This window comes from Spodoptera frugiperda, chromosome 30 (genome assembly GCF_023101765.2).
Source record: "Spodoptera frugiperda isolate SF20-4 chromosome 30, AGI-APGP_CSIRO_Sfru_2.0, whole genome shotgun sequence".
Classification (NCBI taxonomy): Eukaryota; Metazoa; Arthropoda; class Insecta; order Lepidoptera; family Noctuidae; genus Spodoptera; species Spodoptera frugiperda.
The window spans coordinates 7,295,169-7,321,353 of NC_064241.1; the positions used below are offsets into that span (position 1 = coordinate 7,295,169).

At 35.6% G+C, this 26,185-nt stretch overlaps 3 protein-coding genes across 3 annotated transcripts; 1 reads left to right on the forward strand and 2 right to left on the reverse strand.

Annotated features, from left to right (window-relative positions):
- Positions 1-2,323: 2,323 nt before the first annotated feature.
- On the forward strand, positions 2,324-3,606 carry LOC118269837 (protein YIPF5). Its single transcript, XM_035585170.2, has 2 exons — positions 2,324-2,556; positions 2,642-3,606. The coding sequence occupies exons 1-2, from the start codon at positions 2,448-2,450 to the stop codon at positions 3,325-3,327; spliced, it is 795 nt and encodes a 264-aa protein (XP_035441063.2). The 5' UTR covers positions 2,324-2,447; the 3' UTR covers positions 3,328-3,606.
- Positions 3,595-5,067, reverse strand: LOC118269838 (transmembrane emp24 domain-containing protein 3). Its single transcript, XM_035585171.2, has 4 exons — positions 4,808-5,067; positions 4,531-4,648; positions 4,197-4,324; positions 3,595-3,875 (listed from the first exon to the last, which is right to left on the reverse strand). Exons 1-4 carry the CDS (start codon positions 4,961-4,963, stop codon positions 3,645-3,647), a joined length of 633 nt encoding a protein of 210 aa, XP_035441064.1. The 5' UTR covers positions 4,964-5,067; the 3' UTR covers positions 3,595-3,644.
- A 1,944-nt stretch (positions 5,068-7,011) lies between these two features.
- Positions 7,012-26,140, reverse strand: LOC118269697 (glutamate dehydrogenase, mitochondrial). The gene is made up of 9 exons (XM_035584947.2): positions 25,500-26,140; positions 17,794-17,994; positions 15,565-15,704; positions 15,106-15,199; positions 13,286-13,443; positions 10,212-10,373; positions 8,504-8,708; positions 7,599-7,753; positions 7,012-7,356 (listed from the first exon to the last, which is right to left on the reverse strand). Exons 1-9 carry the CDS (start codon positions 25,918-25,920, stop codon positions 7,240-7,242), a joined length of 1,653 nt encoding a protein of 550 aa, XP_035440840.1. The 5' UTR covers positions 25,921-26,140; the 3' UTR covers positions 7,012-7,239.
- Between the last annotated feature and the right edge of the window lie 45 nt (positions 26,141-26,185).

Below are 26,185 nucleotides of genomic sequence, written 5' to 3' on the forward strand. Positions count from 1 at the left end.
CAATTCAGTTTCCGAATCTGATATTTCGCTTGCAACGGAAGGTGCATGTTCCTTGGGCACTAAAGCAATAATTTTACTTGCGCTACTAGGCTGTTGACAAAGAAAAAAATCAAACTCAGCACCATAAGCAAACAACATTTGGCGTTGTCCGCTGCAGCGGACATAGTAATAAAGTCGTACTTTTCTATTTGACGGACAAAACATTTTAGATACAAATAAACATCATAAAAATGTAACAAAGTGCATATGTTTTTGTAAATAATGATTGACATATTTATTATCTAATAAATAAATCTATATTGCAGTTTATTTTTCCACAAAAAATAAGAAAAACAATTATAAATACCTTGAGCAAAACAGGAGGCCGCCTTTTCACAGATATTTTGCGTCCCAACTGACATTTGCAATGGTGCCACAATCATTATGCTTAAGACTGCCTTATGAGTTTTGATTATAAATATATATTATTATTATTAATTTATATAAAATATAACATCAATGTTTTTTTTTGTATTATGAAAAATATTTGATGAATTCTTTTAAGTTTCTAACTTATGATACCAAACTACGAACATTCTTCACACGACACCTATTTATTTAACCTGTTTAGTTGAATGAATATCAAGTAATGGAGCCTGCATTTTAGCTTAAGACTGCCTTATGAGTTTTGATTATAAATATATATTATTATTATTAATTTATATAAAATATAACATCAACGAATTCAATTGAACATCTTAAAAAACATCAGCAATTTATTTGAATTTTAACATAAGTTTAAAACATTTTGTTTTATTTTTTTGTTGTTAATTTTGTTTTTAACTTACTGTTGTAACAAAAAATGTACTAGATAATATTTTAGTCTTTTGTCCATGTTAAAACATGAAACATGAACAGACAGACAATTTTAGAAAGAAGTACGAAGTATAATATTAATTCCAATACACAAATGTGGGGTATTTTTTGTAGTTTGTTTGCTGTTTGATAAGATTATTATGTACCTGAGAATATTAAGTTACGATCATCCTCTGTCCAACTATTAATAGTAACGTTTGTGAATGCACCAAAGCAAATAAAAAAAGTCTTGGCGCATGGTACGGCTGGTACTTATGTGTTCATTTAGTAATATTGGTTCAGACAAGTGATGTTCATATCACTCATAGGAAATGAGATCGTCTGCTGAACATACCTGGTGCGTTCAATTCGAGTACTATTTACATTAACCATCCATTTACATTATAATATGTAAAATTGTGCCCTATTATGAGCTTTCCAAAACGTTCCAGTTTAATATTACATTTTTATGTACTGATTTTGTCACAATTCCAAACTACAGACTGTCAATACTATCTTAAACCATTGTTTTTCCATGTACTTTTATTATAAATGAACTAAACTAAGTAGGTATACTATGTATTGATACCTAATTTATAAACTTTAAAGTTTATTTTACTCAGCCTGTATTACAAACATGTATTTCATTATTTTAGTAATCTAAAGCACAATTTACAATGTAACTTCACGTATCGATTGACTGTAATATTATTGTACTTACCTATATACTTATTGAAACTTGAATATATTATGTATCATGATTAGTATCTGTATAATATTCAAACAAACTCGAAAACATTCCATCGTACTAATAGATCCAGTGAATAAACTACCTATATTTAATGGAATAAAGTATGCCATATAAAATAACGTTTAATTTAGTTTAATTTTACCACTTCATACATGTTGGTGTAGACTCCCTTTTTTATTTTTTTGATAGGTGAAAATCATCCAATGACTTCTCCCGCCTTGAGTGAGCCGGGGGAAGTGTCAGACTTACTTAATAAAACCACCCCGTTCCTTCTCTTGCTTTGAGCCGGAGCCCCGGTAACCTTTTACGTTGTCCGCAGCTCCGGATATGTTGGTGTAGACTCCCTTTTTTATTTTTATATTTTAGACAGGTGTAAATCATCCAATGACCTCTCCCTTGGGTGAGGCGGTTAGGGAGGTAGTATCAGACTCTTACTGACTAAAAACCACTTCTTCTCCTGCTTTGAGCCGGAGCCCAGGTAACCTGTTACGTTGTCCGCAGTTCCGGATCGGGCATCAGCCCTACTGGGGCCCATCTGTGGTGGTCTGAGAGTAGATTTCCTTAGAGTAAACTATTATTACTACTACGCCCTTATCCATAAAACCCTCCCGAGGTCCATGTAAACGTTACAATAATGAATTCTATTTTTCTAATAGAAATTATAGTTATTTCATCACAACTAGTTCGTTTTAGTCGAGTTTTGTAGACCCATCTCTATTTGACATTACGGACGTCTGTTTGACAACAAGGCAAGTTTGACAGGTAGTGACATGGAAGTGGAACTGATCAATTTGTAATTTAGTGGATATTTACATGAAATTTATCTGTTTGATCTAAAACTCTTATCAGTGAATATACAAAAATGGCAAATTTCAACAACCCAAACGATTATTCATGGCAAACTCAAAATAATAGCCAAAGTTACTCTTTTAACACTTCTAATGCATTTGCTGATCAACCGCAAACGTTAGGTGAGCAAGCACTTCGAGGGATATCTGTTTACAATATAAATGTTAATACAAGTATCTGTTTACAATAAACTACATTTTCTTTCAGATTTTCAAACATTTCCTACCGATCAACAAAACTACTCATTCGACCAAAACCAGGGCACTATGACTGCCAATAACAATCAGTACTACAACTCAAACATATTTACACCAGCACCAGTGCCCGGGGAGCCCGTCGGCGAACCAACCGAGTTTGACGAACCGCCACTGTTAGACGAACTGGAGATATACCCAGATAGAATATTGGAGAAAACTTTAGCTGTACTTAATCCATTCCACGGTCAATCAAAAGCTGATGATGCTAACTTCCTACTGAGAGACACAGACATAGCTGGCCCTATCGCATTTTGTTTAGCACTAGCAGTGTGTTTATTCCTAGCTGGGAATAAAGCACATTTTGGGTATGTTTATGGGTTATCTGTAATGTCGGTTATTTTGATGTATTTCCTACTGTCTCTAATGAGTCGCACTGAAGGAGTTTTTACCCTGCTAAGTGTGGCTAGTGTCCTAGGCTACTGTATGTTGCCAATGGTGGTACTGGCTTGTCTTGGAATCTTCATCTCTCTTGAGGGATCTGTGGGATTAAGTTTGTCAGCTGTTGCAGTTATCTGGTCAGCACTGTCGGCTAGCAGGCTGTTTGTTACCATGTCTGGTGATGCTGAACAGAGACCACTGATTGCCTATCCTTGCGCCTTAGTCAATGGAGTTTTTGCTCTATTAGTACTCTTTTGATTGTTTGTAAGTGTAATTAATATAATATCTAATCAATTTTGTATTATATAAAGAGGAGAGGTTATTAAATTACTGTCAACAATCTGTACAGAACTTTTACCTTGTATAGCCAGAGACTTATAAAGTGTTCTTTATAATATAATAAAAATATACTCAAAATTTCACATGTTTCTTAGTGTAATATAAATAAAACATTAATTCTCTTGAATTTTAAGTTGCAATAAAAGATTCTAATAAGTTGTATTTTATACAAATAAAACATTGTAATTAAACCCCAAAGTTCTTTTAATAAATAAACTATAATATTTAACTAGTTATTACATTCGATTGTATAACGTTGGTCGGTCGCTGAAGAAGTTCTTGAGTACCATGACTTGTGCGAATGCTACACAAACAATAGCTAGAGATTCGCCCATGGACCACCAGAATACTCTCTCGTTGAGGTCCTCTGCCCTCTTGCGACCTTGAGCCTCTCTTAGCCTGTGGTGAGTTTGGTGGTCAATGATTCTGTTAAGGGCTGAATGAATTTCTTCGGCAGAAGTTTCCAGCTGTAAATAATAGAAAATTAAAATCAGTAAACAAGTATTCCTTACTATCTTGTCATACAGTATAATAAATAGCATATTTTGGAATGGTAATGTCACTCACCCTTAATGACCTATGACATACTTTTTATCATAATTTATCATGTACTTTTATACCTACTTGTAAGAATCATATTAGAAAACTACAAATGTATTACTTCATTTCAATTCTATATACAGGTACAATAACTAGTGAATTCAGCTAACTATCTTTGCATTAATTAAGTTATCAGCTTACAGCAAACTGGTTATAGGTAGGTATCTCCATGAAATAATTAGACAAACCTGTGTTAGAACAGTTGCATGGTCTCCAACTCCAGGCAAAGGCTTCTCAGGACCAACATTAAGTTCCATGTACACAAGTTTGTGGGAGAATGTACTGAATTCATTGCTGAAGCAAACCTTGTAAATACCTGGAATAAGAACAATATTCATTATCTGATAAGAACACGTCATTACAACTGGAAAGAATAGAGCATCAACTTAATTAGTATTCTGGTGACAAGAAGTCAGAATACATACTGTCAAGTTTATTTTAAGGAATAATGTATGTACTTAATGCCGTTAATACGTGTATTCTTAATATAGTGTCTTTATAAGAATAAAATATGATTTATACCTGATATTTGTGTAGTAAACTGATGAGAATCATATTGCATTTTTTGTTGTTGGTAAATAATTTGTTTGTTGGGACCTTCTATCTTGACATCGACATCGTATTGTCCTCCGGTAATTACCTGTAACATTAAGGAGTATATTGGTCACCTTGAACAGGAAAATCAGTCTAGAAGTTACTTCCTCAGTCTTGACTTAGGTTAGTTTACGACTACAAATTGCTACCACAATTTATTTACGGACCAATTATGTGTATATCTTCAGCTAGACAATAATTTTACCTGATATTCTAATGCCGCTGATGTATTTTTTTCTATTTCTTCATAAAAACATTCTACTGCACTATCAGGTAACTCGAAGGTAAGTTCAACGCTTTTAGAAAGTATACCGTTGATTAATGTCATAAATATTGCAACTAATATTGGTGTGAAAATCATTTTGTCTAGAATTATATCTCGAATTCTAAAAATACAAAAATAATTGAAATCGTAATGTTAAAATGTTCACAATTCGCATCGATTGACAAGTGACATTTCACCACGTAATTGGCTGCGTTCCATTTGGGCCAGTCATCAAAACACAGCGTTCAATTTAGTGAAAACATTTTTTTCATATTTGGAATCTAGTAGCATACTCTTTTATATAAAATAACGTAACTACAATAGTAATAAGGCCAACAGGAACAGTTCTTGTTTTGTTTTCTTAGTTTATGAATAAAAATACTCGGGATATCTATCAGGAGTGCGGGATTTCCTACTGTCACACCTTTTATCCCAAAAAAATGACAGCAATGGCTAGAGATGGACGGTTTTTCTGAAATACTGAGTATTAGTCTATTTTTACTGTATTTTATTTATTTATTTATTTTATTTTACACTTTATGTACATTATACAAAGGAGGACTTAATGCCAATTTGGCATTCTCTACCAGTCAACCTTGGGGTGATGCAGAGAGACAACAGTAGGTGTAACAGCAGGCATATATTGAAATATTAAAAGATAAATAAATTATAATTATATTTATAACGATCATGTTATATATACAATAAATATTACAATATATACATACATACATACATACATACATACATACATACATGTACTATGTGTGTGTTGAGTCTGTCAGCCTCTTCCATATATGCTCACGAAGCCTAAATTTGAAGGACAGTACCTACTGCTAGTAGCAATACCTACTACTAGGACTGTACCTACTATTATTTATTTAAAAAAGTGGATCAGTAGTACTGATCCACTTTTTGTGTACTGATTCAGTACACAATGAACAGCTTGGCACAAAGAGTATTGATAAATTAGGGTCGTGAGGTAACTTGTGTTCCTCTATTTTAAGTGGTTAATTAAGTCGCACAAGTTGTTAATTTTAATGTCTAGATAACGTACTATTGATACAAAGTATATCGCGATGAAATAATGCACATTGATTTTTAGTAGTAGCTGCCACACCGCATGCCGTACCGCATCAAACTCTTTTTTGCCAAGCTGTACATCCGTCAACTTTAAAATTTTCAACAGTACGGTAATTTAAGGACTGTCTTTATCAGCACGTTTTATATATGGGCCTACTTCTACGACGTAACGACACTTGCGTTGTGTTTCGTTGTGCGAGTGAGGTAACTGGAGGCGTAATTACCCCCTCACCGAATCCCCAATAACCCTTTAATTCCTAATCCCCAAAAGGCTGGCAACGCACCTGTAACTCTTTTGGTGTTTTGCGGATGTCCATGGGCGATGGCGATTGCTTAACGCTAGGTGATCCGTCCGCTACTCGTTTACCAACTTATATCATAAAAAAAACTAAAGTTAAAAGTAAAAATATTCTTTAGAGGGCATTAGGTCTTTATGGGGCGAGAACATTTTCCTTACTAGGACCTCTAGATTTTGAGATATTGTGTGATTTTCGGAACTAGGAGAATAATGACGGTCGTAAGCTATCTTTTCCTCGAAAATAATTGTTTTTGACATTCTACATCGGTCATCATCAATCGGTCCAATTGAGGCTAAAGCCAGAATCATTCCATGGTTGGCGTGGTTTCTGGAAAATCGTGGGAGCTGTTATAATATATGCTCGATTCCCGCTCGGAGCCAGTTTTTGTGTGATCCACAAATTATTGTTCCGGGTCTGAGTATCATGTGCAGGTATGTGAATTTGTACCTGTGTTGGTAAACAAGTCCACAACACAGGAGCAAATAGTGTGGGGCAACGATTTTTGTTATTTTTTTATATGGCCCAAAAGGATAGAGGAGGAGGCGGGACGAACTCGACATCTAAGACAAGGATTGATCGCAAAAAGTTGTACACACAGAGGAGTAATAAAAATATCAAGACTAAGCAGCCTGTAGTCAGCGTTAGCACCTCTTCTTTTTGGACAGCTTTCGTTGACCAGACTCTATCAATCAATGTTTAAAACGTTTATAATATAAAAGGGTGTCCCTAAATGTGTCTCTAGGTATAATAAAACAACCCACGTTAGGAATAACAGTAAAACAATTTATTCAAAATTCAAGACGATACAATTGGAAAATAAAATTTTCACTTTGAAAGTTTAACGAGTCGCTTAACAATAAAGTAAAAAGCCATGATTCCAACAAACAAAAATACTGTGATAATAATGTCTTAAAAATTACACTTATGTGCATAGGGACTAAAATGAAGTCTATAAAATGCAGACAATACTTCAATTTATCTAGTGAGTGTTTAGAATGCAAGTCCGGCGTCGGCGTACGTGGTGAAGATCTTCTCGATGGAGTTGGCGTACGCCGCTGTTCTCAGATCTAAGCCCAAGTTGAACTTCATGGCAGTCTTCATGATGGCCTGTTAAAAAAAAGAAAATAATGAGAACATAATATTCTGTTTTAAACATTGCGACATTTATGTTGGATTTTCTCCTGTGTTGTGATTATAAACTTTGTGGAAACTGGGAATCGAACCCTCTACTCGTTGCATATTAGGTAACAGGTCAGTAGGCTACTTCTGTAATTAATCGTGTCTTTAAATACTTTTATGCCGCTTAAAAGTTTAAGCTAAACGCAGTCGGGTAAATAGAAGATACTTACCCTAGCCGATCTCTCCATGGTGTAGTCGAGACCAGAGTGCACGATGTCTTTTTCGGAGGCACCAGAGATCCTCTTCTGGAAGGACTCGGAGGGAGTAACTGGAATGCGACCTCCGACGCGGCCGAAACGCCTCTCCAACGACTCCTGTACGGATTCTGTAAAAATATACATAGTTAATTAATAAATAAGCTAGCATTTTTATTTCTATCTACAAAAAAAAAAACTACTAGAAAAGAGCCAATTTTTTTTTCTGGTATTGATATCGCATAATCTCTGCGGGTGAATTTAACAATTACAAGACAAAATATGTATATGTTTAATAGGTACTGGTACTGAATATAATTTATGCTCTAAAATACCAGCCTTAATACAATACAGTAAAGGAAGCTGGCCTTCTATTGTATTAAAACAAACAGATAACGCTACTGCAACGTTTGCGGTCATTCGTTTACACCGATACAGGATTTGTACAAATAACCTTAAGTAATCACTAGATAGGTAGGCACCTACTTAAGAACAGTTTTTGCAATCGGTTCTTTAGGAACAATAACTTCATTTGCCATAGTCTGTGTGCATTTAATGGATATCCAAAAACCATAAAAATTGGTTATTTTATCTATGTAGTTACTACTTACTTAAGGAACCTTCTGTCTCAAGTTTTTAAGTTTTTTTTAAACGTTACCCCACACTAGGATTTTCTCCTGTGTCTTGGGTGCGTTTACAAACATACAAGTTCACATACACATGACAGACCCGAAACAACAATTTGTGGATCTCACAAAAAGTTGCTCCGTGCGAGAATCGATCCCACTATACGTTGCACGGCAACCAATTGCCCAGCTACCACACCATCCGTGCAGTCAAAAATAATGAACTAAGAAGAAGAGAAAATTATTAAAACGTACCCAGGAGGTGGTAGTTGGACTCGCGCTCATATTTGAAGGTAAGACGTCCGTAGGACACATGGTTCAGGTTCTTGAGCCACTCGAAGAAGGAGACGGTGACACCACCAGCGTTGATGTACAAGTCGGGGATGACGAGGATGTTGCGGTCAATCAGGATCTTGTCGGCCGCTGGGGTCGTGGGACCGTTGGCGGCTTCAGCGATGATCTGCAAGGAAAAGGGGGATTTATTAGATACTTTTTTGTAATGAGGCCTAAATAAGCACTTTGGAGAATTAACCAATCAATTTTCTTTAGTCAGCGTTTTCAAGTAGCCGCTAAATTATTACCTAGGTATTAGAGAACACTTTGACAAAGTAGCAGGGGCGTAGCTAGCACCGTATCTGCCGTATCAATTATACGGGGCCCCGGGCTGCGGGGGCCCCCAACGTAGCAAAGTAGCTACGTAAATAAAAATTATTCTATTTCCATTACATTTGGATTATTTTGCCCAATTTGCTACGGACCCCAAAGATTAGGTACATTAAAGCCACTCTATCCTTCGTGCTCAGGTAATTTTTGAATAATTGAATTGGATCGGAGAGTGGTCGTTTCGAAGTGTTGATTTAGGGCTGAGAGGAGTGCCTAGCGAAGTAGCGACATAATACTAAGTAGTTACTACCTATAACAAGAAGTTCAGGCCTTTGAAATGCTTTACCTAAATAGCCTAACCAACTCTAACCTCCCATTTCTAGTAGATAAAATATAACATAACGGTATGGGCGCCTTTCACATTAGGTAGGGAAATCCAACATTAATTTTTCGCGAGTTAAGCTATATAGGTACATATGTTTAGAAAGGGGTTCTCAATTCCACTGAATAACCAATTTGCACTATCCGTTCATAAACTTTCATCATCAACAGTAAAAACGTAATCTCATTCACTAGTCATTAATATCATTTACAGCTTTAATCTTATCAGTAGGCAAATGAGAGTTATACTAAAGTAGGTACTTAATTTGAGTAAATTCCCACGTTATGTAATTAAAAAGATAACAAAAGATATCAAGGTCTTGGGCAAAGTTAATAGGTCCTTAGTACATTAGGTATTTGTTGAAAGTAAGATAAATATCAAGGTAAAACCGATATTTTAAGCTGATAATTAAATAATAATCAAGCATTTAAAATAATAGTATACCTACTACTGTCTTTTTAATATCCTGAAACAGTTTGACTTCTTTCTGGCTGATTTGAAAAAAGAATGAAAAATTGCATCGAAAGAATTCTTGGCAGGTAATCAAAAAAGTTATTAAAAGAGGGCCATTAAACTCTGATACGTCTATACCTACTTAAATAGAAATCGTGCATTACATAATTTCAACTGCAGTTCTTGGCAGGTGCAAATATGTTTAGATGTGGAGAAGAATAACTGCATTAAAAAATAAATAACAGATCCAGGCTCCCCGTAGTTTACAAACCTATAATGATGGCTAGGCTAGATTTCCATCCAAACTTCTTTCTTTTTTTTTGGGGGTAAAATCATTCAATGACCTACACTCGCCTTATGCAAGGCGAAAGAACAAATTTACTGACACAAAAACCACCCCGTTCAACTCCTGCTACACTTTGCCGGAGCCCCGATAAACCCGCTAGGTAGTCCGCAGCTCCGGATAAACTTTTGCCTTAGGATTAACTTTATGTGATTACTTTAAATGTCATATGAATTTCTTACCTTAGCGTTGATCTTGTGAGCGTTCTCCTTGTGGATGACCTGTTCGATGGCGGCGGGCACCAGGATGTCGCACTTCTCGTACAACATGTTCTCGCCTTCGTAGGCCTTGGCTCCGGGGAAACCGACAATGGTGCCGGTCTCAATTCTGTAGTCCTCAAGGGCCTAGAAATAATAGATATTGTTGAATTATTTTTAATGTATTTCGTGCCCAAAGATAGGCGTTTACTGCTACGTAGTCACCTACTTTAGCAGGAGGATTTGCCTTCAACAGTTTTCTGCGTAGTCTAGTCTACAAATGTAATACGTGCACATTTTCGATAAAACGGATGAAAAAGCCTGCTATATGGATGTAATACCAAAATGTCTACCTTATACTTTTTCGGAAACAATGATCAATAATATTGACTGTATGTCATAAATGCGTACTGAAACTGGAAAAAAGTTTGCATTCGGTGTTGCATATGAGCCGGTTTCCATAGCTTCTATATACAAGATACAGAAGCTTCCACGAATTTAAGGAAAATATTGCACAGTAAACCAAATAGATATGAAAGTGTAAACAACACACTTGAAAAGAGCTTATAAAACTAATCCCTATTACCATTAGAAGTGTCCACGTTTTACGAGCCGATTACATTATCTAATATCTATTACAGCCAACTTGATAATCAATCGGTCGGGCGATTCAACCGCAGGTACCTGCTAGATAAGTTATCTCAGTATTTAGTTTCATAGTAACTTTTACCCAATTTCATGTGCGTGTTTATTTTATGTGATAAGGGAGTTTGTTCTACTTATAGCTGTGTGTTTTTTTCGCTTAGGAATTGTTTATCAGATTTCACCTCATTTAAACGAATTTAATAAATGTGGGTCTAGATGAAATGGAAGAGGTTGACCAAAGATGGGACGAAGGTGGAATAAAAGAGAATTCGAAGACGTTTTTAGGGGAGACCGGAGAATGAAAGAAGACATAAATGGGTAGCAATGCCACTAAACCTAAGCAACTAGTGATTAGGGCAGGAAGAAGCTCAGAAATGCAAAATCAGAACAATGCGATAGATGTGAAAACGAATAGCATCAGTAGAATTTACATAATAATATTTTGTTCCAGAAAGCGATGTAACTAAGTGACCTTGTTGCGTAGGTTCCGAAGGTCAGTACCAAATGGCACGGAATGACGGAACAAACAGGTAGAAGGGAATTTTTGGCATTGTGGTAAAACACTGGCATGTGTCAGCTACGTGCTTCGGTTTTTATAAATAGGGAAATATTTGAATATCCATTACAAAGCTTATACGTGATAATTCCACAAGAATAGGTGAACTGCCAACAGGCTCAATAGGAGTGATTTTTCTGTAAAATTTTAGTCCAAATATTTGATTCGGAATGCGATGAGATGTTATCGGCATCTTCTATCACAACTCACAAGCCATGGAGATTCATACTTATCAGATACATTTACAAATATGTGGAGCATATCTTTCGTCCGTGGTGGAAAACATCCGATGTCTCGCCACATTACGTTTCTTTGATAATGTGTTTATGGAAATACATTTCGTTGGTCGGCAAGGCAGATACCGGAGCACCTGTGACCTTGCTGATAATGACTACAAGCTACAAGTTTTGTGGTGCTTCGTGATTTTATTCGTGAAATACCTATACCCTAACTAGATATTGTTATGAGCCGCTATTCTGAGTAATATATCTATAAAAGTATTCAAACTTTTCTTTACCCTTTAATCAAGGCCTATAAAATTTTCTACACCTTTGTTTTCTTTTACCTTCCCAATTTTTTTTATATGATTCGGTGCTACAAATAGGGTTGCTACGACAGTTTTAAAACATGCCAGTTAAAAGACGTGGTTATATTTAAGATGACCCTAAGAGGTAACATTCTCAATTTTTCCAAAAAATATACATAGATATATACCAACTTAACGCAGCAGCAATAAAGAGATTGCAATAAAAACAACGACGTAGGTGGGCGTAATTATGCAATAATAGTAAAGCAATTACTCATGTTAATCGTTTTATTGTATGAAAATATAATTACAAATACGTAACGGACGTTCCACGTGACTAAAGTCTGTTTCACGCTCAATTGCGAGGCTGATGTTGGGTGTCCAAACAATCAATATAAAAGTCTAGGCATTTTAGATAATTGTGCACGGATAATTAATTGTTTTTGAAAACTTAAATGTCGAATTTGATGATACACGCATAATATGCAAAACAACTAAACAGACTTGGATGAAATTAGCAGGTAGGCAGATGAAATTGTACGTAGAGCATGATCTGACAGTCGAGATGTCAGTGATTACTTCTATCCTCTAGACACCTGGAGTACTATAAATAGTATTAAATAAATGTTGCTGGTAAAGGCCGAACGTTATTTAGCGGGAAAAAACAAACACTCGGGAATTGATGCTATAAAAAGGCTGCCCGGTCGTACTCGAAGCACAAAGTTCTAAAACGTTCGGCCTTTACAGCAACATTTATTTAATACTATTTATAGTACTCCAGGTGGAGTCAACTGCCTCATCTATATGGATCTACATATATCCAGCAATGGATGCATATTTAGATAGAGAGTATTTTATAATCCCTATTTTCTTTTTTTAGTATTTTATGTTCTAGCTAATCTCTACACTTACATACTACATACGTTTCTTGTGTTCTATGGTAGGTAAGCCATTAGGTTTTATTTCAGCGATTATAAAAAAAAAACACTGCGTAAAATACTGGTAGGTATCTATTACTAGGTGCATAATTTGTCAGTTCGCTGCTCACAAATTGGTCGTAGTCATCATCATAATCATTGAGTATTATTATTAGAATTAGCACTTTGGAATTTCCGAATACGCAAGAAAAAAAAAATGTTAGGTATTATACTGAAGAGAGTAACTTCTAAAAGTTGTGTTCAACATTATTTTCTCAACTGATGTCGAGATTGACTATTGACGTAGAGGACGCCATTAGTCTAGCAGTGGACTGTCACGGCTTGCTGATGGCGATAACCAAAGTACTTAATATGTAGTTGGAAATATTCTGTATAAAGTTACAACAAAACTTACCTTGGGGTCAATGCCATCAGGGTTGTAGATGGAGCCATCGTGCTCGATGATACCGATGCAGGTGGCACCAGCGCGGACGAGGTAACGGCAAGTGTGGAGACCCACGTTACCGAAACCTTGGACGATGAAGGTCTTGCCACCCCATCCGGGAGTAGTGCCTGGTAAGCAAAATTAAACAAATTAGCTACGGTACAATCTGCACTTTGAATTTGGAACGAGAGAAATAAGTAGCTCCACTGGCCACTGACAAATAAAGATAGTTAATTTTATTGAAATTGGAATTACATTGATGATTCGTATTATTTCAATTGTTTTTTGGATACGGCATTACATATTTGTATTTTGATATTCAAATTCAGAATACGTGTAGATAAGATAGATGATTGAAGTGCGAATCAATCAATTTAAAAATAAAAGTGACGCGATAAGAATATCGAACATGATTCGAATTTATCATAAACAATTGACTGCAAACAACTAACAATGTCGACAAATGATAGATGAGAATTTGAAAATGTAATGGATTTTCCTTCCTCTGAATAATTTACAGCATGAAGGAAAATATACCTAATAATTTTCGGAACAGTAGCAGCTATACTTAGCTGTAGGTAGTAAATATTTTAGTCTCCAATTCTTAGTCATTGTTGTTTTTGCCAGGACCGGATAAACCACGTAGCAACAATTGCAATTGTTTCGGGCCCCGCGCTAAAGGGGGCCCCGTAATGGGAAACTCAATTCGACTGTAATTTTCAAGTCAAACTTATAAGATCGAGGACCTCTCAATAGGATTTTCTATGGCCCCAAATTTTTGGTTTTAACCACGTAGTTGTGCATTTTTATCCACAAAAATCAACATAATGAGCTCTGCGTTTGAATTTAATAGATGTATACTCACTTACTGGTTTTAAAAGGCAAATCAATGACATGTAATTAGTTGAGAACATTTTTATTTAGGTACAGGTCAATTGATCTTGTATGGCAATATGGAATTACCTATGGTTTATTTGTTATTTGTACGTGACACGTACATTACCTTAGTATTCATTCAAATTGCTAATGGCGGCTACACCAATGACTATATCTGTGGCATATCATTACGTAGCCATCACAATAAAAGTTTATTAATAATGAACATGACCATGAAACTCACATTGCTCATAATTATGTACTCTGCGATAAAAAATATTAGGACCATGCAAAGGGATCACAGATCTTAATGCCCTTGCATTAGAGATGAAAATTAAACTACCTCATTTGTTCTTTCTGACTCCGTATCTGTCGGGAAGTTAGTAATTCGGTCTCGTTAACAATTTATCTCATCAGAGGAGTGTCATTGTTTGAATAAAAAATATTATTATCTAAGTTTGTGTGGGCCGAGGTTTCAACGCACTCGCAAAAGATTCTGCGGAACTGTTATCAGCAAAAGTGACAGAATTAAATTATTTTCTAGATATGCTCAGTTGCCTACGGCATCATAATGAAAAAATATACTGAAGACAAATGTCTTCAGTATATTATATGTATGTAATAAGAGAGGTTAATTGAATTTCTGTTATTTTACTCTAATTGTAACCAAACAAAATTAGAGAACATGTAGAATGTTCACATAAAATTTGTGCGATTCTCAAGCCACCTGCCAAGCGTTGCGCAAAATTTAGGACTTTGTCCAGCAGTAGACGTCTTCCGCTTGATAATGATGATTGTGCTACATAGATTGACAAAATGTAAAGACACTGACGAATTTTCGGTTTTAAAGCAAGTTGGATACTTATAATGGACTGTATACTTATAAAAATAGAGTTTATAATGAAATGACTCACCGATCATGCTCATGTAATTGGCCTCGTTGATGAAGTTCTCCAGACCGTGGAACACACCGCGACCGGTGGCGGACACTCTGCCGTGGATACCTCCCTGTTACAAAAGACATATTATGTAGATTTGCATCTAAAATTGTATAGCATTCTACATTTATAAAGGGAAACCGTAAGTCACTACAGTCACTTATTAATTATTGTAATTTAAGGAAAAGTATCAAAGTCATCAACATTTAGTAATAGGTAATACAGCATACAGGGACGTACTGATCCATAAAGCGGGGGCCCTTAGCTGACGACCCTTTTTTTTTTTTTTGAGCGTGGAAAATCATCCAATGGCGTCTCCTGCCTCTTACTGACTAAAAACCACCCCGTTCCTTTTCTTGCTTTGAGCCGGGGCCCTGGTAACCGCTTAGGTTGTCAATCAGTTCGACCCTGCAAAATCTTGTTTAAAAATCTCACCTGGTTGATAGGCTTTCCAGTGACACAAGCGTGTGCGTTGATGTCCTGGAATCCGATGGTCTTGGCGTACGTGTCGGCGATCCACGACATCTCGCGCTCTCCGGTACCCATGTCAGGGGCGGGCACGTCCACACCGGGCCCTGGAATAATTGTACTTTATAGTATTGTGTCGCATAAAACTAACAGAACGAGAATAGAAGGAGAGATGGTTTAACTTGAGTAATAAAACAGAAATGGCAAGGGCAAGCATCGAGTGACATTAAATTTGGAGTGAGGGCTAATAAAATAGTACGAACAATTCTATGTATGCATTTGGCCACTTGACCAGAACAGCAGTAAATTAATATAATATGTGTATGTTTTATGAGAACTCATTTTCTTACATAAGAACCTTCTCCTAACATTAACAAACCCAATAAAAAAGATTTAGCGATATCGGTTCAGCTGTTCTCGAGATCCGTGTTTAGTCACACATTTAGCGCTTCATTATAGTAGACAGATAACTATAACAAAGATGTTTTCCCTGTAGTTTCTAAAAGCAGATAATTAGGTCTATTTAAAAATTATTTGTGTGAAAGTGTCTCCAATTAAAACGTGCCTTACACACAAGCGACAATAATTAAGTAAAATATTTTCCTGTAGCGATGGTAACCTAGATTCCTATAGCAGTAACTAAGCATGACACAAAAATAAACGCGTTTACAACACCCAAAGTACGCAGGTATTAAGTAAACGCATATAAATACTAACTGCCACACTCAGAGACATTTAATGAATACTTAAACTATTCCTTAGTAACGATTATGTATCGAAAACAACCGGTAAGGACAGGGTTAAGTAACCATTAAATGACTCTGAGTGCGGCGGTAAGTATTCAAAAGCCATTAGATCCTAGACCTAGTTTAGTACCTAGATACCTAATCAAAGTACCATATTGATAGCTAGTCATGCATAGAAATCTTAATTAACTAAGTTACTAGGTAAATACATAGATACCTACATATTTACGACCATATACCAACATTTCTACGTTTGTTCATGACTTTATATTTTCAAATCGATTATCTGTAATTACATTGGATTTTTATTACAAACAACTTTTATCACATTCTTTTATCGGTTGCTATGGAACTGCAAAGGAAAGGATTATTGAGTTATCGGTCTTATTGTGTGACTCTTAAAACGATAAATCTGATAAATGATATTGGCAATATGGTATACTTATGTATAAAGTAGGGCTAATGGGCCAGAGCTGTTAAAGTTAAGTAGATATGTGGAGATACGCCATTCTTCTGTGCTTTTGTAGATGGTAAACCTTTAGGTGTTATCATGTGACTTCCGAAATGTTAATGAATAATGTAATTTACATAATAACATAAACAAACTGTGGTCCCCGTCACAGTGTAGGTTGGTGCGCGATCACGCGAGCGTAATTTCCTTGCGCCGGTTATCGACCTAGCTAAGTGGTCACTTGACAGTCGATGAACTGTTCCAAACAAGGTCACGACGAGAACTTGCAATTTACATAATATTACTTTGTTACATACACATCCAAGTATATATAATAATATAACTATGTACAATAAACATGGCTAACTACAAAATAAACATGGATGAGAAAAACATGTTTATATTTTGACCCCTGCCTGACATTAGGGTATTACATAAGCGCCTAATATAATTCTCAACTAATTTACATTCGCCTCTGGTGTACCTAGCTATAGCTACCTACGTATATTTGATTGTATCGAGCAGGTAAATAAGGTACCTACGTTGCCGACCTAGTAATGGCGTTATCATGACACATGTCAGCGTCACTCACACATTATCATATCAATTAACTTCTCTGTGTTTGTATAAAGTTATTAAAATTAAATTAATATTAACGCCCATTCATTTCTATTTCGAAAACAAGTATTAACAAACTATTACGTATTGCCTTTTCCTATTCAAAACTTCCTACCGTTTTACTGATCTATACTAATCTATACTAATATTGCTGAAGAGTTTGTTTGTTTGTTTGTTTGAACGCGCTAATCTCCGGAACTACTGGTCTGATTTGAATAATTCTTTTTGTGTTGAGTAGTGCTTTTATCAACGAAGGCTATAGGCTATAAAACATCACGCTATGACCAATTGCAGCCATGCAGAGCGGGTGAAACCGCGCGGAAGTAGCTAGTTGGCTACATAAAGAAAAATGGCGTCAAGATTATTTGTACTCAGACTCACCAATGAAGCCCTTCTTGGCGAGCTCGAGGGTGAAACGACGTGTGATCTTCTCCAGCTCATGCTCGGAGTACTCCTTAGGGTTGATCTTGATACCGGCCTTAGCACCACCGAATGGTACATCGACGCACGCACACTTGAATGTCATCAGAGCAGAAAGGGCCTTGACCTCATCCCTGGAGACATCGGTTGAGAATCGGATACCTGGGGAAGAGAAATAGAAATTAATTAGAGTCAAAGTCAAAACGTAAGTATAGTCAATTAGACTAATAAAGCATTTTCGTAATTTCTTTCAGGCTTCAGACACCGTGTATCGGCCATTTAGCGTCATGCTAGCTCATTAGCTAAACGGTCTACTCTACTATCCAACTGGATAGTAGACTACCTGGATTTAGAATGGTCAGACAGGTACTTATTTACGCACTGTACATCAAACACAACATGATATTCAATTGGAAAATTTTCTGGGAAGGGTCTACCAAGTTGTGTCATTAAAAACATAAGCTATCCAAATCCAATATTATGTAATATAAGTTTATTCCATACTTATAAAACTAGCTTAGTATCATGTATTATTACCATAAACATGTCATGTTTAGTAACAACATCGACTAAATTGCTGTTAATCGTTCATTAAAAAGACAGTCACAATTTTATCAATTAACGCGAGGAAGTTGCATTTAAAACGAGCTATCTTTTTATATGTCAGAATTGCTGTAGCTAAATGTTGTGTATTAATGATTATTAATTTATAAAAAAATATCAACTCTTATATTATTAAAAATATCGATTGGTAAGGTAATCTTTTAATAGCAATCAGGTTTCGTAATAGGTATTCAATTTACTTAAATGTTAAAGTGTATGTTTTAATATCGTGGTCTGATATTGTTCACTATATCTAGAAATAAATACTAATTACTAACGTTGTTTTCATGTGATTGTGTGATGAAACTGCATAAAATAATTGCTTAGGTACATGTTTACAATTAGCAGTTTTTTTAAACGCAATCGACATTGATAGCAAAATTAAACGACTGTGTGGATGTTATAGCTAAGCTGTGAAACTAAACAATGTGACTGTTTCCACTGATACTAAGCAATGTAGCTCTGGGAGAAAGATGTGCCAAAACAAATCTAGTATCTAATTAAACCCGTTTCCACCATCACCAGTGCTAAGCTATGTGTACCAATGAATATTATTGGTGGAAGCCAAACGCATCCACATCGCATCTCAGGTGGAAAAGCACCTTCATTCAGTTAATATTTAATTATTTCTTATAGAAACCATTCAGAAACGAAATCGACCAGCAATTTTCGAGCTTAGCAACATGTCTTATGATTCACTTTTATTTATACAGATTTGTCACAATCACAAGATCATAATTTTATTGTCACACCTCTTGGACCACGCCACTTTATGCATCATGTCATCTCAAGTGTGATAATCTTGGAATCAAACACATTTTGATGAATGTTTATTTTTTACACCGAAAGGGGTTATCTGGGAGAGATAAGCGGAATCTCGACATTGAAAACTGGAATGATGAAATATGTACCTATTTTCTGAACACCTGATTAATGAGCGAATTATTTAGACAATTGGCGTTCATTAATTTCGTCTCAGTTGCAAGTAAACGCAGCTATTTGTGGCTATTATTGATTGCAGGTATTGAATTTTAACGATGTGTCATTTCTATATTAGTCTAACTACCTAAACGGCAGGTAAACGTGGATGGTAAAGCAGTAGCTTTACCACCAACGTTTAGTAAAGTACTATTCTTATTAAAAAAGTAAGAAATTTATTACTACTAAAATACTATTTTCCAGTAGGCATTAAATTCTCGGCACAAGTCAAAGAAATAATTGATAGCATTAAAACAATGCTGAGAATGAGAAAACGCTAAGATGTTGCTTGATTTCGATTCAGTAGTTAATGAACATCAGTTTTTATAAATAATAAGTAATATTTTACAGTGGGCATTAATGTCAGCACAAGTGAAAGAAATAATTGACAGTATTTTTATAATAACTATCGTGAGTGAAAACAGTTTTTAGTCTAAATCTCATTTTATTAGACGAAAACACTTGTTCTACAACACAATAGAGCAAAGTTAATTACAAATGTTTCCAAAAAAATCGTGGAAATAACCTATGAAAACATATGATTGATTTACCCACTGAAAGCGACTGAAACAGAGAAACAGTCCCGAGCTGTTTTGCACGAATGTTTCTCCTTTGTTATAAATAGCTTCGAACGATAAGTGACTGAAATAAAATGGCTCCATGAGACACACATTTCAGCTATTTTTTCGTATTCTATACGCAGTGACGTGGAGGCGTACATTATGTATGAAAATAATTAATTACGTGCTCATAAATTATTCCTTGTTTATCAAACAAGTCTCGCTAATCTCGGTACGTAACAATCAACTTATAAATATCAGTATGTAATTACTAAGATACGCTAGTACCTAGGTATTATATGTCTTTACTCGTAGTAAGTATATTTAGGTATTTTATACGCTAAATATCTACGTTAATAATAAGTACGAAATTAGATAAACATGTAACTTTTAATAGTATTGTTTATCGATAAAAATTATCTTGGGGTTTTTAACTGAATTCATTTATCACTGTTACATTTATTTTAATATAGATACCTATCTATATCGTACCTACGATAGGAGTTTTAAAAGGCTATCAACTGACACAAGTAGACTTAGGTTAGGCAACGCCGAACTCATGTAGATTTTTTTTATAATAATTTTTGACGTGTAAAAGTGCTCCTTTGTAGGCCTATTTACAAAAAAAAAAACGTTTCAGTTACAAAACTCTTTTGGTCCATGGGTAACGCTAATTGCTTACCATCAGGTAATACACCTAGGTAATTGTTTCCCTATACCTACCGTAAAACTAGTGCCTACTAATACAAGGTAAATTATTTTCGGAAATCTTTTAAGAGTGTAATGACACAGTTCTTTGTTGGCAATATTAGTGCATTAAAACGATTTAGGCGTGTGCTAAATACAAGTCATTGACTAGCTCTAAATATAGCATCAATCGAAAGTACTAACGTATAATGAATTACCTAGCTATTGAATCTAGTCTTGTGTGACCATTGAAAATCGATCCCGATTGAAAAAGATTTAAAATGTCTGTTTTTGGGTACTACCTAATTCTTTATTTTTTGTTCGTCTACTTTTTGCTAGAGTCAAATAAAAACTAAACTATCTAGGTATGTATGTATGTATTTGTCATTCATGATGACAAAACAAAATTATAATAGTTTATCCGTCTCTACCTACCAATACTAAGTAGGTAGGTACTAGGTACCTAACGTCTCAATTCCTTTGGTAAACAAGGATTACGTAGGCGAGTAGAAAACATCGTCGGGTATACTTGGTCCAAATAAATAAGTGCTGAAAACGTGACAACTCAATAAAATTATTGTCATTTCGAAGTGGACTTAACGAATTATCATTAGTGAGTTAATAATATAATACAGGTACGCCCCTGCACAAGCAGGTGTCGATTGTACAATGGAAACTAGTCTGGTTTAATATTAGACATTACGCAACACACAATGACGTGAAAATCTGCGTCACGACCACGCCTCCCGTTGCCAACCTGATACGAACCTCAAAAATTTTTATCTTGTTTTGTCGAGTGTCTAATCACACTACCTACACTTAAGCCTGTGACAAGAGTCATGTAACACGTGACGGTGGCACATCACGTTCCAAATTGCGAGCGAAAAGATTGTGTTGCCACCCGACGATTGGAGGTGTGTGGAATTTAAGAATGAGAACCACACCCCCAAAAGCACTAACAACCGCACTTAGTGATTAATCTACTTTACTTTTTACACTACTTTACTTTTTACACAGCAGACATTTAATGATTGCTTAAACTACTCTAAGTAACGGTTTTGTGTCGAAAACAATAGCTAAGGGCTGGATTAAGTAACCAATTGACTGACTCTGAGTGTGGTAGTAAGGGTTAAAAGTTATATTCTAAATAATTCTTTACTTATCTTATCCGGACTTATGTTTCTATATAATAGTAATATTTCCATAAAGTTTCATTTTTAATAATCTCCTCAAATTGCGTGTCTATTGTCTACATTTATTTAGTGTTCATAAAAATGAATTATGTTTTTGTATGCGAACATAAAAGGCACATCGTTAAATTGATTTGCAAACTTCTTTGTCTTTTTAACGTCCTGTATTTACTATGGATACTCAGTTACTTTACTATAGGTCCTTTTATAGGACAATATGTTTAACAACATGTGGCTACGATAGCTATAACGCAGTGGTTTAACATATGTCTACGCATCATTGCAGTTATATCTTCATAATTTGGTGATATATTGCTTGCTTATGTACCCAAATCGACATTTTATTTATTTTTTAATTATATTTTCTTGCTAGGCATTTTTCGGTTTTTCGAAAATTTCTCAGTAGTAGCACGGAACCGGAATCGTGGCCAGTAAATGGCAATAGGCTCACCCCTATTACGTGAGACTTACAATTAAAACAAATGTTAAAAAGTACCTAAGTGTACATCGTACAGTGGCATTAAGTGCAAGTACACCTCTGCTATCCCTTCGGGAATAAAATACGTGACGTTGCGTTGTTGTTTTAATTAGGTATGTTGCGAATAAATATGTAAATCAAATGGCTTCAGCTGAAATGTGGCTAGACTAAAGAGAAAGAAAGAATACAGGTCACACAAGAATCTAGTTATTTTCAATGCTGTTTGCCTCATAAAATTGTCGTTCATTATTCTAGGCACGTTTAACAAATGTAATGATTATTCCTCATTTTATTTAAGATAAAATTTGTTACGACATTCGATGTTAAGATAAATATTTTTTCTTTGTAAATGTAATTCAATTACTGTATTGATGTCAACATCAATAAAATTAACACTATTATTTTGTTAATAAATAAAGAGTTCTGTCAATTAATTAATTTATGTCTGAAGATTACGACGCGTTAATTAAAATAATTGCTTCAATTAGCCTTTTCAGTGCAGAGTTTTTGAGCTCGTTAGGCAGACATATGTATAATGGGAATAAAATGTAAAAAATACAATTCTGTATTATTTGTAGGTGATAAGGTTTAGTTGTGGTTCATTATTAATATTTTTTAAATCTACTTATTTTTTTTTTAGAATGGGCAAGGGAACATTTTGTATAAAACACGAATGAAAATAAAAACGACCGCTTACTGGACAGATGGTACACATCAGAATCGCATTATACTGAGCAGCAGTTTTGTACGAAGTACTTATAGTTCATCAATGGCAACAGTATCTGGCTGTTTTTAAAATACGAATCCTGTATTAGGTACATATCTACTGACAATTGAGGAATCATTAATTAAAAGTACTTCGAGAAAGAGTTCAATGACCTCAAAGGGTGCAGAACGGAATGACGGAGCGGTGACGGAAATTAGTGCAGAAAAACTGCGAGGAACATCACAGCATAACAATGAGAAAAAAGTACAAGGATATAAAAGCAATCAGCAAAGGAGTACGCGAGTAGGAAATATATTTATTCTATAGCCGTTCAGAAGAACCTAGACTTTTTTCGATTGCAAAATTGACATGATTGAGGAAAGTTGAACCTTTTCATTACAGTCTATTCAGTCAATAAATTTCAGCCGAATAAATACGTTACTAGGATCGTATCTTGTAGTTGTAAGGAAGAGTTCAAAGGTACGTACATACGTTCGTACTTAACTGGTCACCAAAGGGATGTTCTAAAGGTATCGTCCGAAAACGACGAATATCACGACTGGGAGTCGGGTGGTTCCAGATCGCGAGTTATTCTAGAACTATTTTTATAATGCTAGCAATTCATGTTTTCTCATGAGAAACAATAGTTGTAATTGTAATCTCCTTTATGTTTCCTGTTAGTGTTACACGTTAATTACATAAAGACATCTGTTAATTAGATTTCCGGATTTCTGCAAGAACTCCGTTCAGTTCAAAATCTATGGAATAGGTAGCAATTTTTTATAAATATTGGCTTCTTATGGTGACAGAATACTACTGTGGCGTGGTTCTTAATGTTCGCAGCAAAATACTTAAACCAAAACAAAAAATATGCCATTGGTTGGAGGCGTGTGAAAAAAGATATACAGGAAGGATGAACGTAGCTGTGTTTCTACTACACAACAACACATGTGGAATGTGGAGTAAACGTAAACGATTATTGGTGACAATGTGCGTTTCTTTGTAACGAAGAACATCTGGTAACCGACTAACTGTTCAGTTCCTGTTGTCAACAAAAGAGGGCCCTTGAAAACAGGTTATGGACAATTTACGTGGCTTCCATTGAACAGCTGTGTTCGTGATACTTAAGTATGAAGGCAGACATTCAAAAGAGCAAGCAACCTTCACATTGAATACTGCATAATATTTTACGATGTTTGCTTATTGGAATGCACTTAGTTCTTAGACTTGTTAGAAGTACCGCAAAGTTAAGACCTTAATGTGTCCTGTGCATAGTAATAGTCTAGTCTCCATATAGCCTATAGGACATAAACTTGCTTTTATAGTAGTGTGACCTATTAAGATTAATAATTACTAGGTAGTGATGCTCGTTAGGTGAATTTCGCCAAACTATTGGCGACTGTAGTGAATCAATTTAGTTTTTTATTTTGTACATAGTTATATAATGCCATAACACATGGTTTTCACGAGAGAGCTCTCGGAAAATTTTGACACTTCAAACGTAGCACTTGAAAGAAAGGACTGTCTATAATTTGAGTCCGTACTTATGAGACCTTCCCTAAACGACCTAAAGAGCACTTTGGAGTGTTGCCTATATTAACAAGCTTTAAAATATTAACGTTCGATTTTCCTGTTCCATAAAAAAAAATATAACTATTCTTCGTATAGGTATAATCATTTCACTAAGTTTTATTTAATCGACTCCTATTTGTATTGCTTTCGCTATATCGTTGGTCACAATTGGTAGTTATATAACTCGAATATTCTCCATATGATGCATATTCAATTACCACCACTACACACGTAGGTATGTTCGGAATTGATTGTTGTTAATGCAACTTTAGAATCGAGTTTAACAACAGACTGTTCCGATTCTCAGAAGACGTCAAAATTGATCGCAAAACCGGTAACAAAGGCTAACATTTTTTTTATCACGTACCACAGCTGCTTAGATAATCCGTGGCGTGATTTGTAAGTGGCCTGATACATAATTTTGTTAGGATTATTATCAGGAACATAATACAGGCGGGTCCTATAGAACAGTGCTCATTCATCGTTAGCTCAAAGTAATAATAGGAAAGAACTTATTTTTAGGTTAAATGCGGCTCGTTGGACTAAATCAAATCGCTCAATCAAGGTGAATGGCATATTTCGGCTAGGTTAAACTAACATGTGACACAGCAAGCTGGTTTCTATGTCATTTTTAATACTAATTTTATACTAGAACATATTTAGTAAAATGGCTACAACTAAATTGATTTCTATTAGGAGCTTATGGATTTGTTAAGATGTGTATATTTTAAGCAGGAGCAAAAACTGTACGGCCTCATATTTTTGCTAATATAACATTACGTACAGTAACATCACGTGTCTCCGGGGCTATAAATAAAACTTCCTATTAACAATAAGTATACACGGGTGATGTAAGCAAAGTTAAACGAAAATCGAATAAATATGGCACCTACCTCCTTTGGTTGGGGTCCTGTGTGAGGAATGCTGCGCTCTGTAACCCAGGATCATTTCGTAATCGCCAGAGTCGCGCCTCAGGGGAAATTGAATCTCGATGATGTGGTCACATGGCTGCATCAGCTTCAGAATACCGGCTACCTTCTTTTTCTTCTCTTCAATGGGAACTCTTGACTTCATGTCCTCTACCAGTTTGTCTTCGATCACTTGGCAGGCTCTGTGGAAGAAGTATTCCACCATGTCGAAGAACCTTGGGTTTGCGTGGGTCGGGATATCCTTAAGCCTGTCTGGGATTTCATGGCTAGCGTATGTGCGGCAGCATACGTTTACAGCAGCAGGCGTAAGTTTGACTGCCTCGTTCTGGATGGTATTCTTTAGAGGTGGAACCACCGATTTGGCGATGTTCTTAAGGTGAAGCATTGTGACTGGTTTAATTAAGTACGTCGGTCGGGTTAATAATCGGGCCGCCCTACTCTACACTTAATGTATAATACACAATTTCTATGTAGTGTTATAATAGAATGTAGTGACGACCCGCCCCGACGGAATCCGACTCACTGAGTAAGTAAAGCGGCGTACGGCAAAAAATAAAAAGGCCCCAAGTCGTGATGCGGATATTTGGTCTCGCTCCCACTTGGGCATATTGAGTAAGATATCACATCGCCGTGAAGTTGGTCACACTCGT

Coding starts and splice junctions, on each gene's coding strand:
- LOC118269837 (XM_035585170.2), top strand. CDS start 2,448: ATGGCAAATTTCAACAACCCAAACGATTATTCATGGCAAACTCAAAAT. Junction 2,557..2,641: donor TGATCAACCGCAAACGTTAG/GTGAGCAAGCAC, acceptor ATTTTCTTTCAG/ATTTTCAAACATTTCCTACC.
- LOC118269838 (XM_035585171.2), bottom strand. CDS start 4,963: ATGATTTTCACACCAATATTAGTTGCAATATTTATGACATTAATCAAC. Junction 4,649..4,807: donor CAGCGGCATTAGAATATCAG/GTAAAATTATTG, acceptor TTAATGTTACAG/GTAATTACCGGAGGACAATA. Junction 3,876..4,196: donor ATGCAACTGTTCTAACACAG/GTTTGTCTAATT, acceptor TATTATTTACAG/CTGGAAACTTCTGCCGAAGA.
- LOC118269697 (XM_035584947.2), bottom strand. CDS start 25,920: ATGCTTCACCTTAAGAACATCGCCAAATCGGTGGTTCCACCTCTAAAG. Junction 13,444..15,105: donor CAATTACATGAGCATGATCG/GTGAGTCATTTC, acceptor TTTGCTTACCAG/GCACTACTCCCGGATGGGGT. Junction 8,709..10,211: donor CTCACAAGATCAACGCTAAG/GTAAGAAATTCA, acceptor TTTTCCTTGCAG/ATCATCGCTGAAGCCGCCAA.